The 13,391-nt window shown below is 37.8% G+C and overlaps 1 protein-coding gene across 1 annotated transcript in view; it reads left to right on the top strand.

Annotated features, from left to right (window-relative positions):
• Positions 1-13,391, top strand: part of LOC117826189 (unconventional myosin-VIIa-like) — a 28,168-nt gene that overhangs the window by 5,802 nt on the left and 8,975 nt on the right. The window contains exons 11-33 of the mRNA XM_034702077.1: positions 11-164; positions 1,050-1,126; positions 1,236-1,355; positions 1,966-2,108; positions 2,194-2,404; positions 3,281-3,416; positions 3,512-3,678; positions 4,214-4,354; positions 5,709-5,867; positions 5,983-6,075; positions 6,365-6,459; positions 6,642-6,723; positions 6,864-6,968; positions 8,281-8,424; positions 8,550-8,777; positions 8,870-9,109; positions 9,200-9,355; positions 10,603-10,668; positions 10,766-10,890; positions 11,224-11,350; positions 12,376-12,495; positions 12,583-12,756; positions 12,910-13,137. Of these exons, the coding sequence (XP_034557968.1) occupies positions 11-164; positions 1,050-1,126; positions 1,236-1,355; positions 1,966-2,108; positions 2,194-2,404; positions 3,281-3,416; positions 3,512-3,678; positions 4,214-4,354; positions 5,709-5,867; positions 5,983-6,075; positions 6,365-6,459; positions 6,642-6,723; positions 6,864-6,968; positions 8,281-8,424; positions 8,550-8,777; positions 8,870-9,109; positions 9,200-9,355; positions 10,603-10,668; positions 10,766-10,890; positions 11,224-11,350; positions 12,376-12,495; positions 12,583-12,756; positions 12,910-13,137 (3,291 nt within the window). The remainder of the gene's footprint in view (positions 1-10; positions 165-1,049; positions 1,127-1,235; positions 1,356-1,965; positions 2,109-2,193; positions 2,405-3,280; positions 3,417-3,511; positions 3,679-4,213; positions 4,355-5,708; positions 5,868-5,982; positions 6,076-6,364; positions 6,460-6,641; positions 6,724-6,863; positions 6,969-8,280; positions 8,425-8,549; positions 8,778-8,869; positions 9,110-9,199; positions 9,356-10,602; positions 10,669-10,765; positions 10,891-11,223; positions 11,351-12,375; positions 12,496-12,582; positions 12,757-12,909; positions 13,138-13,391) is intronic.

Below are 13,391 nucleotides of genomic sequence, written 5' to 3' on the forward strand. Positions count from 1 at the left end.
TGTGCTGCAGGGCGGCTGTATCAACTGTGAGGGCAGAGATGATGCTACAGACTACAGGCGCATTCGTTCTGCGATGAAAATTTTGAACTTTTCAGAAAGCCAGTGTCAGGAAATCCTCAAGCTGCTGGCGGCCATCTTACACCTGGGAAATGTCTCCTTCGAGGGTGAGTGTATTCTGTTATCTGAACATTTAGGACCATGTTATTTAAGGGTGTCTTTATTTTTGATAACTGAATTTGTTGTCAAGAACTTCCCCAATCATGACTTAAAGAATGTAATCAACATAACTACATCACTATATCTTTAATTTATGTTTAGTATGATTTAGAATCACACGCAACGAGACAGAGGAAATGTAAACAGCAATAGCAAGGAGGCAATACAACAGTTCTTTGATTTTAAATTGCACTATAGCAAAGTTTTTGTACTGTTTCAAAACTGTATTTTATTATTTTTATTAGCTTACTCTTTTTAATTTTAGCTTACCTTTTTCTAGCTATTTCCTATGTTTATCTGTTGTTGTTGTTGTTGTTGTTGCTAGGGTCTGTGAGAGAAACGTAATATCAAATCTTCTGTATGTCTGGTGCATACTGCAGTTTTTGATAATAAAGAAGACTTTGAACTTTGAACTTTGAACTTTGAACTTAATGTTAACACAATATATTATGTTTCATTAATCATTTTCTTTTCACATTTATTGTCTTAAAAGAAAGAGGTTTCTCTTTTTCTGTCTGTTCTAGCTCGCCAAAAAAAAAGAGTGAACAATTTCAGATTACAGATTTGTACTGCCTGGCAGGCATCTGTGTAACACTCTTTTCCAATTTAAAAAAATGTATTTAAAAAAGGAAAATACTTGCTTGGAATATGTAATGGAGAATAAATTAATATGAAATTGAAGTCAAGTCAGATTCTGCACTTCTAAGTAAATCTACTGAGGTTTATTCCACCACTGCTTTTCAACACAAATAATGCATTATCAAAAATAATTCATAATTATTCATTATTAATTGTTCCTGCTGTGATCACATCTGATTGTTTGTTCTCACCAGCAAACACAGAGAACAACCTGGAAACCAGCGATGTCAGCAAGTCGGAGCACTTCAGCATTGCAGCGTCACTGCTGGAGGTGAAATCTCTCTTCCCTCAGATATTTATTGTATTATTAGACACTAAAGGTGGTGACCTCATCATTGTACTTTAGTATTAAACAATGATGTGTTTGTCCTGTTTTGCAGGTCCAGAAGTCTTCTCTGGCAACAAGCCTGACCCATCGTTCCTTCATGACAAACAGAGAGAAAGTGACCAAACCTCTGAGCTCTGAGCAGGCCTCTGACGGCAGAGACGCCTTTGTCAAGGTAACAAAGTTTACTGAGTGACGGGAAATCAGGGTGTATTTCCTTATTAGATACTGGCCCAGGATTAAAGAGTTGTTACATTATAAATGTTGATTACTGCATTTTACAAGGGACTGTGACCTTAATCCTGCACGAGGGGACTTTTAACCTTTTTTTGCTCTTCTTTTTTACAACATTCACTCATTTACAGTGCACTGCATACGAATTAACCCGTCTCTGACTTTTCCATGTTTTGAAGTGTTATAACCTAAAATTAAAACTGATTAAATTGAGTTCCTCACAGTTTAAACCTGGTAGCACTTGGTTGGACCTGATCTCAGTCAAAGGTTTCAGAGAAAAGCACTGATAGCTTTTAACTTCTTTGTTCAGTAAACATGGTATTTTGAATACCATGTAAGTAAACTCTACAATGTAGACAGATTAAGATCCTTTTTTATTTGCAGTTCAAATTAAAAATATATACAAGATAATCAATAGAATACAGTTCAAATATTGGTGAATTTTTAGGCTAGGCAGTGTAATAAAAGGTGCTTCACTTCACTCCTCTTTTTGTACTTGTTGTGTATGTTCAGAAAACCCAAATTAACTTTAATTTGTGTTCATCTTTCAGGCCATCTACAACAAGCTCTTCATTCGGATTGTCGAGAAAATCAACAGTGTGATCCATAAGAGACTGATAAAAAGCCCCAAATCCTCCTTCCTGTCCATCGGCTTGCTCGACATCTTTGGTTTTGAGAACTTCACCACCAACAGGTTCGGCTATTCTTCAAGTTTTCCCGACTAATCACTAAAGCACAAATACTTATAAGTGATCAAATATAACCCTCTCTCTCCACAGCTTTGAACAGCTGTGCATAAACTTTGCCAATGAGAAACTGCAGCAGTTCTTTGTGGCTCACATCTTCAAGCTGGAGCAGAAGGAGTACCAGAAGGAGGACGTTGTGTGGAATAACATCAAGTTTAGCGACAATCAGAACATCCTGGACCTGCTGGCCGGACAGTCTTGCAACCTGCTGGCTCTGATTGATGAAGAAAGCCATTTTCCAAAGGTGCTGGTGCTGCAATCTGTTGATTTTTCACCAATTCAATCAATCATTTAACCAATTAATCAACCAATCTTTACTTATGTAGTGGAAATTCATAACAAAGAGCAGTACTAGACCATACACTATGTTATAGTATTTACAAAGACCCAACATAAGAGAAGATTCAATCTCATCTTAGCACACCATGAGCAGAGCAGTTTGCATTATTTAGCAAGTTACAGTAAAAAAAAAAGAGGAGCCCAATGTGGAGCAGTTCCCGCGGCAGTCTAAGCCTGTAGCAGCATAACTAAGAGCTGGTCCAAACCTGAGCTAACTTTAAGCTTCATCAAAAAGAAAGTTTTAAGCCTACTCTTAAAAGTAGAGATGGTGTCTGCCTCCTGGACCTTGACTCTTAGATGAAGCCAAAGGAGAGGTGCGTGATAACTGAAGGCTCAACCTCCCATACTACTTTTAGAGACTTTAGGAACGACGAGCAGGCCTGCATGCTGGGAATGTAGTGTTCTAGAGGGGAAATCTAGCACTATGAGCTCTCTAAGATACAAAGGTGTCTGACCATTAAGAGCTTTGGAAGTCAGAAAAGGGACTTTAGATTTCATGGGGAACCAGTGTAGAGATGTGCTCTTTCTTCCTAGTTCTAGTCAGTACTCCGCTCGTTTTGGACCAGCTGAAGGGTCTTTAAAGACTTATTAGTGCAGCATGGTAAGAAAGGAATTACAGTAATTCAACCTGGAGGTAACAAATGCATGGACTAGTTTTCTGCATCATAATGAGACAGGATGTGTCAGATCCCTGTGATGACAGATGTAGTCGTAGAATTAGTTTGTGTAGTCAAATACTTGTACTTGTTATTAATTCAATTGATTGTTTAATTGCTCACAGGGCACAGACTCCACAATGTTGATGAAGATGAACCAGCAACACAATGGAAACAAAGCCTACATCTCCTCCAAAAGTGAATACGACACAGACTTTGGGATCCGTCACTTTGCAGGCCGGGTTTACTACAACGCCGATGGTAGGAAAGCAAATCACAAAATAGTCCAAGACAAAAAGCCTGCTGCTGCTGCTGCTGCTGCCATGAAGAACTCAATCATGTGTTTTTTCATGTAGGGTTTCTGGAAAAGAACAGAGATGCCATCAGCTCTGATCTTATCAAGATGATTGAAGTCTCCACCAATAAGCTGCTCCGACAGATATTTGAGTCTGAGCTCTCACCAAACGGAGTGAAGATCAGTAACAATAAAAAGATCATCATGACGCCGAAGAGCTCACTGCGGGTATGAAAGTTCAACCTCATCACCATATGAATATCAGTCATACATATCATACACATATTATCCAACTTAGGTCTTGTTTGAATAAGTTAAAGATGTATACATGTATATAAGTATGTTTTTATTACTTCCATTATTTGTATTTTTATTTAGTACATGATTACCCTCTTGATTTTACTCTGAGTCTTGAGCTGTTATGACATGTGACTATCCCCTAACTGGCCATCAACAGAGTTGTATCTTATCTAATCTTATCCTATCTTATCTTATCTTATGTCATGTAGTGTCACATAGTAACATATATCTTATTTCCAAGTATTATATCATAAGATAAGAGATAATGAGAATTGTTTTTGTTGTAGCAGAATGACCACACCTCAAACGAGACTTCAGATTTCAAAGCTTGTGTTTATGAATGTTTGTTATCAGCCTACTTTTGAATACAGAGTGCCTGTTTCTGATAGTGACACTGGTATGACAGTGTCCTCTGTATCGCTGACTTGATTATCTGTATGTCACCTCTCCGTCTCCTGCACAGGCTCAGACTGACGGTCGAAAACAAATGCCGACGCTGAGCGGTCAGTTCCGTCAGTCTCTGGACTCCCTGATGAAGGCTCTCTCCGCTTGCCAGCCATTCTTCATCCGTTGCTTCAAACCCAACAACGAGAAGAAGTCTGAGGTGAATCACACAACAGCTACTATTATACAATGGTTGCTATGGTTAGGGGTATGTCATTTAGGAATTATATGCATTAAACAAACAAAATGAGGGCTGAGATGAACTTGAGGAAAGTGGTAGCAGTGGTTATGTAAGCTTTATTAGTTTCTTTCACCTCTAGTTAAACTGAAGAGGTGCAAATTAATTTTCCAATCTGCCTCGTAACCCCTTTATTCTCTGGGCTGCCTCCTCCTGTTTGTTATCAAGCTAATTTCCTGTGTGGGGCAGAACTGAGAGGCTTTCCATTCCTGTTATGGCGTAGTCATTTATCTTCCTTTGCTATCAAATTGTTGGTGCTGGATCCAACACTCAAGACTTAAATATCTGGACAACTATTAGATGGATAGCTGTGAAGTTTTTAGTCATTCATGATCCCCAGAGGCTGAATCTCTCCCACTGTGATCACCCCCTGAGGTTTCCTGTTGTGCCAGTGTCAGATCAAAGTTTCCTCTCACCCTGTAAAAAATCTCAACAATTACTTTGTTGATTGGCACAACACTTTGTACTGACATCATTAGCTGATGATGAAGCTTAATAATCTTAAGTTACAGTTACATTGGAGGGCCACTGTACAGTACATAGGAGAGGAGGGAAGGCTACAGTATGTAATTGCATTTTGATTTGTTTTTCCTTTCTTTTCTTTTTTATCTATTTGTGTTTATTTATTTATCTATTTTTACGTATTTATTTATTATATTATCTGTATATTTTTTTAATTACAATTATTTTCTTGCGATGACAAGGTTCAATGGATATTGAATAAATTCCCATGATAATTGGTTCACATAAAATGTTTTCCACTGGAGGTGTTGTAAAAACTTTGGTGATCACTTCTTTTGTAACCCCAATTTGGATTCATAGTTGGGGAAAAAAAAGATAATGGATTAATTCCTTGTTTTATAATCTATAGAATGACATTTTTTATCAAATACAGCTCTGTTAGTGCTTATTACCAAAACCTGTGCCGTTTATAATCCTGCAAACAAGACAGTGAACTGTTGCTTTAAAGCCCTTGTGAGGACTTTTTGGCTGGTTACGAAATAGATTGAAATTTACAGTGATGCCTTTTTTGACCCATAAAAGCAGACAAGACCATCAACAAAAAGACTCATTATTAATGTCTTACTTGCTACACATGGGTAGGTGTTAGGCCACATGATTGACAGCATGCAAAATAAAATAAAAAACTTTTGTTGAAAGAAAAATTTACACAAACAGAAAGTTCCCCACTGGAGCTTTAATAATAAAGACACAAGTGCGGCTCAGGCTCACGAAGACAACAGAATCACCTCTTCTTTACTCTGCTCTCCTTCAGTTCTTTGACAGAGAGCTGTGCATGCGTCAGCTGAGATACTCTGGCATGATGGACACCATCCGCATCCGGAACCTGGGATACCCAATCCGCCACACCTTCGTGGATTTCCTGAAGCGCTACAGGGTTCTTCTGAAGACCACCGTCTGTGACCCCAAAACTGTTAGTTGCTTTTACTAAATGTCACCCAAGAGAACACATCTCATTATGATGGCTGTGCAGATCCATCAGAAGCCTCCTTACAGCATCTGATAAACTCCTTATTTTGTCTCTGCAGAAGTCAGCCGCTGCCTGTTGTGAAGCAATCTGCAGGACGGTGATTAAAGGAGAGGACGAGTGGAAGATAGGCAGGACCAAGATTTTCCTGAAGGTGAGAGAAACTTTGAACAGTGTTCATCTTTTTTTTTCTACGGCAGCGCATCACGATCAAGCGATTTGATAGATAAAACAGCACTAGTATCTGACACCTAATTTTCCAATGTTGTCTTGTGATTTAAGTGCCGTTTGGTTACTTCAGTGTTGCTACTGTTATATAGTTTTTGCTGCGCCCGATCGCAGTCATTTGGATATCTCACCCTAGAAACATCTTTAAACATGATTGGAGGGATTTTCTGCACATATATCAAAGTATTATATGCCTTTTTGAATCTCTATATCAGGACACTCATGACGCGTTCCTGGAGCGACTGAGGGAAGAAGAGCTCAGCGTGAAAGCTGTAGTGATCCAAAGGGTCATGATGGGACACAAAGACAGGTGCGCAAGAGTTATGAGCTCTGATTTAATGAGGTCATGAGTATAATATCTTTGTGAACATTATATAAACTGGTCTGTGTATGCCTTTACTGTAAATACAGATATAGTGTTGTGTTAAACAATATAGTTTTATACTGTATATGCTGCTGGATCAAACACGGTGCCTTCACTCTTGTTTTTAGAAAGTCTTTCCTGAAGAAGAGGAGTGCAGCGTTGGTGCTGCAGAGGAACTGGAGAGCTTACAGGAAGCAAGCAACAAAAAAGGTCTTTTTTTTTTTTTTTTTTATCTTTATGAAACTCAGAGATTGTAGCTGATATAACAAACTCTCCCAGATGTCAGCGACAATAAGGTAACTTATCTCAGGTCCACCGACCTTGTCCTTTGTTTCAACTCTCCCTCCAAGCAGCTCCAGAGCGGCTACCAACGTCTGACAGCCAAGATCCGGAGCAGAAGGCTTCAGTTTGAGTTCAAAAAGCAGCGAGAAGCAGCGATCACAATACAAAGCCAGGCATGTACCATATTATATGAATACAGTTATTACACATACTTCATTATAATGATTACTGCATTTAATAATAGTAATGTATGGCTTTGTGTGTTTACATATGTATGTTTGTTTTTGGTACTAAATTCAACAGTTCAACTATACACTATAAAAATTCTAATCTTATAAAGTTTCATTAAAGTCAAAATATCTCATTACACCTGAAATAAAGTACCCTGAGCTAAAAGTCTTAACATAGGTCCTATTTTGGGTGCAGATTTAACCTAATGGTTAAATTGTACATCCATGTAGCGAGCGGCGCGGCTTCGAATCCTGCATGCAGCCCCCTTCCCGCATGTCATTACCCACTCTCTCCTGGTTTCCTGCTTTATCCACTGTCCTCTCCTCTCTCTTAATAATGGTGTAAAAAAAAAAACAAATTAAAAGGTAAAAAAAATATATAGATCTTGTTTTCTGATTGTAATGAGGAAAATGTCACTCGCTGTGTTTCGTATTATAACACCTCGATATTAGATTTATATCTGGACCTGTTAGCTCAATATGGTAAATATGTAATACTTATACAGTTAGTGTAATGAGACAAATACTCACAATAAGATTTGAGTTTTTGCAGTGTAACAGTCCTTTGGAAAGGCACTTTGTAATATGTAACATATTTTTAACACTATTAAATATTTCAATATTTTCATTTATTTATTTATCAATTTATTTATTTGTTTGTTTATTTATGTATTTGTCTATAAATTATCAATATTATTTATGTATTTATGTATTTATTTATGTATTTATTTATATATGTATTTATTTATTTATTTGTCTATCATTTATTTATATACTTATTTATTTATTTATTTATTTATTTATTTATTTATTTATTTATGAATCTATTCATTTTTTAAGTTGTGCTTTTCGTCAGTTTTGCCTTTATTGGATTGGAAAGCCAGAGAAAGACAGGAACTGTGGCAGCTTAGGCCAACGGCACCCCAAAATATTTCAATACTTAAATACCTTTTTCAACTTTTGAATTAATTCAAATATCGTCGTCATTTGTTCAAATAAAGACATATTTTCATGATATCACCTCAAATGTATTTATAAATAATCAAAAAGTTGTTTGTTAAAAATGAAAAACAGTTTCCCCCTTTAGAACATACTGTCGCTATTTAATATTTATGTTTAATGTTCTGTACCTTGCTGCTTTATACACAGAGGCATCCACCGCTTTTCATTAGTTCCATTAGTAACAAAAACATGAGGAGCTTACAGGTGTTTCACTATTTTGATGAACTGATTATTATTGTCTTGTTAACCGTAGATGAGGGGCTACAAGGTGAGGAAAGACATGAAGCAGAAAAGAGAGGCGATGATCTTGCTGCAGGCTCACACCAGAGGAGTGCTGGCCAGAAGAAAAGCTGTAAAGATGAAGACAAACAAGAGCGTTGAAAGTGAAAGGGTAAATGTAAGTAACCCAATGAATGTAATTTCTGATTTTATTTTCTGATATCTGCTTTATTCTCTGTACGCAGAAACATTTTCTATATCCTCTTACTAACAGACCTTCTTACAAACTCCTTTTCATTTCAGGTGGTTGAGGAGGATGAGGAGGAGGAGGAGGAGAAGGAGGAGGAGGAAGAGGAAGAGGAAGACCAAGCGCAAATAGCTCTGGAGCTTCAACAGCGACTGCTCTTACTTTCCCAATCACAAAAAGCTGAAGAGGAGCCTGAGCCAATCGTAGAGCAGGATTCAGAGGAGAGCTTGCATGATTTCAAACCCGCTCCTGTTGTTGAAGAGGTCAAACAGGAATCATTAAAGGTGAGCTGATAATGTGACAGAAATAAACACCCCTCATGTCGTCATACTTTGATGACAAAACCTCTACTATTCATTCTGTTTTCTTTTTCAAGAAGAGGAACATGCTGCATCCAGAAGACAACACCTCTGTTAGAATCATCATCAGTCCTGCCTCAAAATCAACAACCCCAACACCGACGGTGGGAGAGGACGACGAGGACGACGAGTTCGATGAAGATGGTGATCAGTTTTCTTTCCGCGAGTTCAGGTTCCAGGGCGAGGCTACACACACGCACATCACACAGAGAATCAAGCAGTCTCTTCTGCCCCATGACGATGAGGGCGACGCACTGGTGAGAGCACCGAGAGGGCAGAGAGAGGTTTCATGATTATTTATCTTTTACCAAATCTCACTCACAGTTTTTCATCTTATTGTCCTTTAGGCGTGCCTGACTGTTTTCTGGATTATTCTGCGTTACATGGAGGACATGCCAGAGCCAAAATCTCTGGATGCTCTGTCTCAGGCGTCCAGCACCTTGTCCAGTCCTCTTCCTCACAGGCGGGGTCGCAGACTGAGCAGCCTGGTGGGACTTGACCAGGTAACAAAGTCTCATTAATGCAAGTCAGGGGTAATAATAAGATAGATTCTGTTATGATTGATGAGAGTTCACTGAGCATCATCATCATTTTTGAAGTTACGGAAACCAAAACATTTTTAATGAAACTTTAAGGAGTCATGTCGTGGCTGTGAAACCTTTAAGGTTCAATTTATTAACATGAGACACTCATCGTCCCTAGATGAAGTCATTATGATAATAGCTGGATATACATTCTTTGGACGAAACCACTATAATCGTTGGCATTTCAACAAAATGTCAGCACTCGTAATAAAGTTCAACATTTTTAATGTCAGACATGGACAGCAGCTTCCAGAAACCAACACGTTTCAGACCTAGGCTTTCATCGCCGTTTCACCAACTAGGTGGGTGTGTCCAATTTATAAGCAATCGACGTCAGGTGGCAAACCATAAAATAAGTGCAGTGTTACATAATTATACAAAATGATACAAAATTGCAATTTATCACAGAGTCAACAGGAATCAGAAAAAATTGTCACTGTCACTGTAAGCTGCATTGAAAAGAAAGTAAGATGAAAAAGTATAACTAAAAATCAGTTGATTACTGTGCTGGTTGGAACCATTAAACAAAAATATAATAAAGAAATAGGGCCAAACTAAATGATCATCTTACATTGTTGTCTGTCACAGTAAACATATTATTGCTGCTCCAGACCCACGATTGAAAAGAGGACACAAAAATCACAAAAAACTACCCGACATCTTCTCTACTGTGCCATCAAAATATGGATCTCCAAAATACAAATATTAAAAGAAACAGGAGAAAGAAAACTCCTCATTTAAGCCTCAATTATCCCAATTTTTTCAAATATTTTTGTTTTATTGATTATTTATTATTTATCAGTCTGTCCAATTATAGATGTATTTTACTTTTAGCCTCTCCTTTAAAGCTTTATTTAATCATCTGTCTGATTATTGTAATCTCTTGTTCTTGTCTGACTTTTCTATAACTTTTAAAAATCTGTTTATAAAGTAAATACCATGGATGCTTAATATAAAGTACAAGATTAATTTATACTATATATTGAATAACCTAATTGTTGACTGTTTTATAGATTATTTGTTATTTATAAGTAATCTATCTCTATATATGTTTATGTGTGTTTGTGTGTGAAGCAATTTAATATAGTGCTTTACAGATGAAGTCTAATTGATTTATAGATTGATAAGTCATTAATAATAACTTTAATTTTCTTTCTTTTTAATAGAAAATTCTGAGGAGAAACAAGAAAAAGCTTGGAACTGGAAGAAAAGCTTCTACAATCATGGAAGAGGTCAGCACTGTGACATTCATAGATGACTTCTTCTCGCTGTGTTGGTTTATTGTGTGTGTGTCTCATGCTGGTTGTATTCTTTTTCTGTCTTTACCAGCCGGAGGACCTGACTGAGGACGAGGACGTTCTAATTGGAGAGGGTCCTAAACTGCAACGAAACCTCACATCTCAGGAGAAGCTGATCATTATTATTGGATACGCTCTTTCCAGACATGGCATAAGGTCAGAGCACGATAACTATTGATATAAAAAACAGCACAGCCAGGAGTAATGTGTATGCAGTGTAGATACATGATGCAGCCTTGTGCAATTTTTGGTGTATTTTCTTCTTAACCTAATTAAAACCATGTTACCATCAAACACTTGTTTAAAGGCCATTTTGAACTTGTCAAGTTTGAGGCAAACATAAAGTGGAGGAACCAAAAATGCAGAATTAAGTAAAATGTATTTAATGAACACGAAGAGAGACAAACAAAAACGGACTCTCTAAAAAAATGTGGTTTGATCATTTACGTACGATCCTGTTTCATTGGCACCTTCCTTTCTTTGCTGCAGGGATGAGATTTATTGTCAGATCTGTAAGCAGCTGGTGGAGAACAGGAACAGGAGGAGCCGAATGCTGGGCTGGAATCTTCTCTCCATCTGTCTCGGGATTTTCCCTCCGACAGACGTCTTCATGAAGGTCAGTCCTCAGCCAGTCCTTCAGAAACACAGAGGCTTAAATCAACACGTCCCTGTTTTTATTTATTTATTTTTTAACAAAGAAACTACTCTTCGTTTTTAAAGACAGATGTGTCCTCTGTTAACTCTGTCACTGTCAAAGGTGGACTCTGTTTTTATCTCGGATAATTACCAGGATGATAAAACACAGCTTCTCATTATGGTTCACACCCACCTGCTGGTATGAAATGAGTAATAAAATACGATAAGATTAAAAACACTAAATAAACATGAGAAAACCAACAGATAAATGCAACCATAAACTGTACAATTGAATCACTTACTGGAGCCGGATATTTATTCTATATCAGTCGAACGTATAGCAACATTTCCATAGCTTTAATTAAAATACCTCTTAAATATTTAAACTATCTATTGAAAAGGAAGCAGGTGGGTTTCTGATGCATTGGTAGTATTGTTTCATACTTGAAGGGTTAAACTCTACAATATCCAAGAACAAAACAGACTAAAGAAATTGCTAACAGCTGGCTTCATGCAGGCATTTAGAGAAACTTTACCTTCAGCTGTTCTTCTCTTTTAAATGAATCGCCCTCACAGATGTGTTATCTGTTGATTTCAAGCCACCAAAAGTCATAACATGATCATTTTATTTATTATGTTATCATGCAACTGTAACAGTTATAAAAATCATTATTGGCATATTACGTTTTTTCTTTTATTACAGCAGTTCCCTTCACAAAGTCAAATAAATGACAGGATATTAAGAGAAGACAGGGACATACACACATTTGACTTCACAGTTAACCAGAAATGACAAAGTTTAATGTGCAACAGATTCAGAATATATCTCTGTTTCTTCTTTTTAGTATCACATAACCTTATTATTACAGTGTGGAACCATGTATCATGTTTGATTGCAGTAATTTGCATTTAGAATTTAAAATTGGAGGAGAAAGAAGTAGTAATTGTCCATTTCTTCTAAATTTACCCTCTGTTTAATCTTCTTTTTTCTGCTCTCTTCTGCAGTATTTGGAGAGTTTTGTCCGCAGAGGGCCGAGTGGTTATGGTGCATATTGTACAGAGCGCCTGCAACGCATAAAAGTCAATGGGGAAAGAAAAGAGTTGCCCTGTTGGATGGAAGTGCAGGTAGAGACCGTTATTTTACCTCACAGCAGCCACCGCTGAAAATTCACAATGTTGTCTATGTCTTGATTTACATCTCACGTCTGACAGGCTGCCAAGTCCAAGGAGCCCATAGATGTGTCTGTGACAGTAATGGACGGCCGCTCCATCAGTCTCAGTCTGGACTCAGCCTCCACCTCAGCTGAGGTGTGTCAGGCTGTGGCAGAAAGGATCAAGCTCAGAGACACCTTTGGATTCTCCCTGTACATCAGTATGTTTGACAAGGTGAACTTTACTGTCTCATCTCATCCATTCAGAACCCTCTGTTTACTTTTGTTGTCTGTTGAGCTTAGAATCAGGTTTCTGAATGTTGTTTGATCAGCAATGAGTTATTGTAGAAAAGACTTTAAAGGAAAGCTGATGCTCTTCTGTCTCCAGATGTGGTCTCTGGGCAGCTGTGGGAACCACGTGTGGGATGCTCTGTCTCAGTGCGAGAATGAAATGAGGAGGCAGGGAAGACATGAGAGGGACGCCCCCTGGAGGCTCTCCATTCGCAAAGAGCTGTTCACACCCTGGCACGACTGCTCAGAGGACTGGATCAGCACAGATCTGATCTACAGGCAGGTCCTCATGGGGCTCAAGTCTGGAGAGTACACCAGTGAGAAGGTGAGGGTCAGGGGTGCACCGCATACTCACTGTAACTTCAATATTACAACATTTTGGCATTTCAACATCACAGGTGTTATGAAATCCTGCAGTATCTCAGAGCTGGTACTTTTTAAATCTTTACTTATTTTACTCAGGCTTTATCTTTCCATCTTTTATTGCATCAGACAAACAAAGAGACATATTGTATAGAGAGATAAAAAAACCAAAATGAATCTAGAGGTTAAATCATAACAAAAATACCACAAATACAT

The sequence above is a fragment of the Notolabrus celidotus genome, chromosome 15 (assembly GCF_009762535.1).
Source record: "Notolabrus celidotus isolate fNotCel1 chromosome 15, fNotCel1.pri, whole genome shotgun sequence".
Taxonomy (NCBI): domain Eukaryota; kingdom Metazoa; phylum Chordata; class Actinopteri; order Labriformes; family Labridae; genus Notolabrus; species Notolabrus celidotus.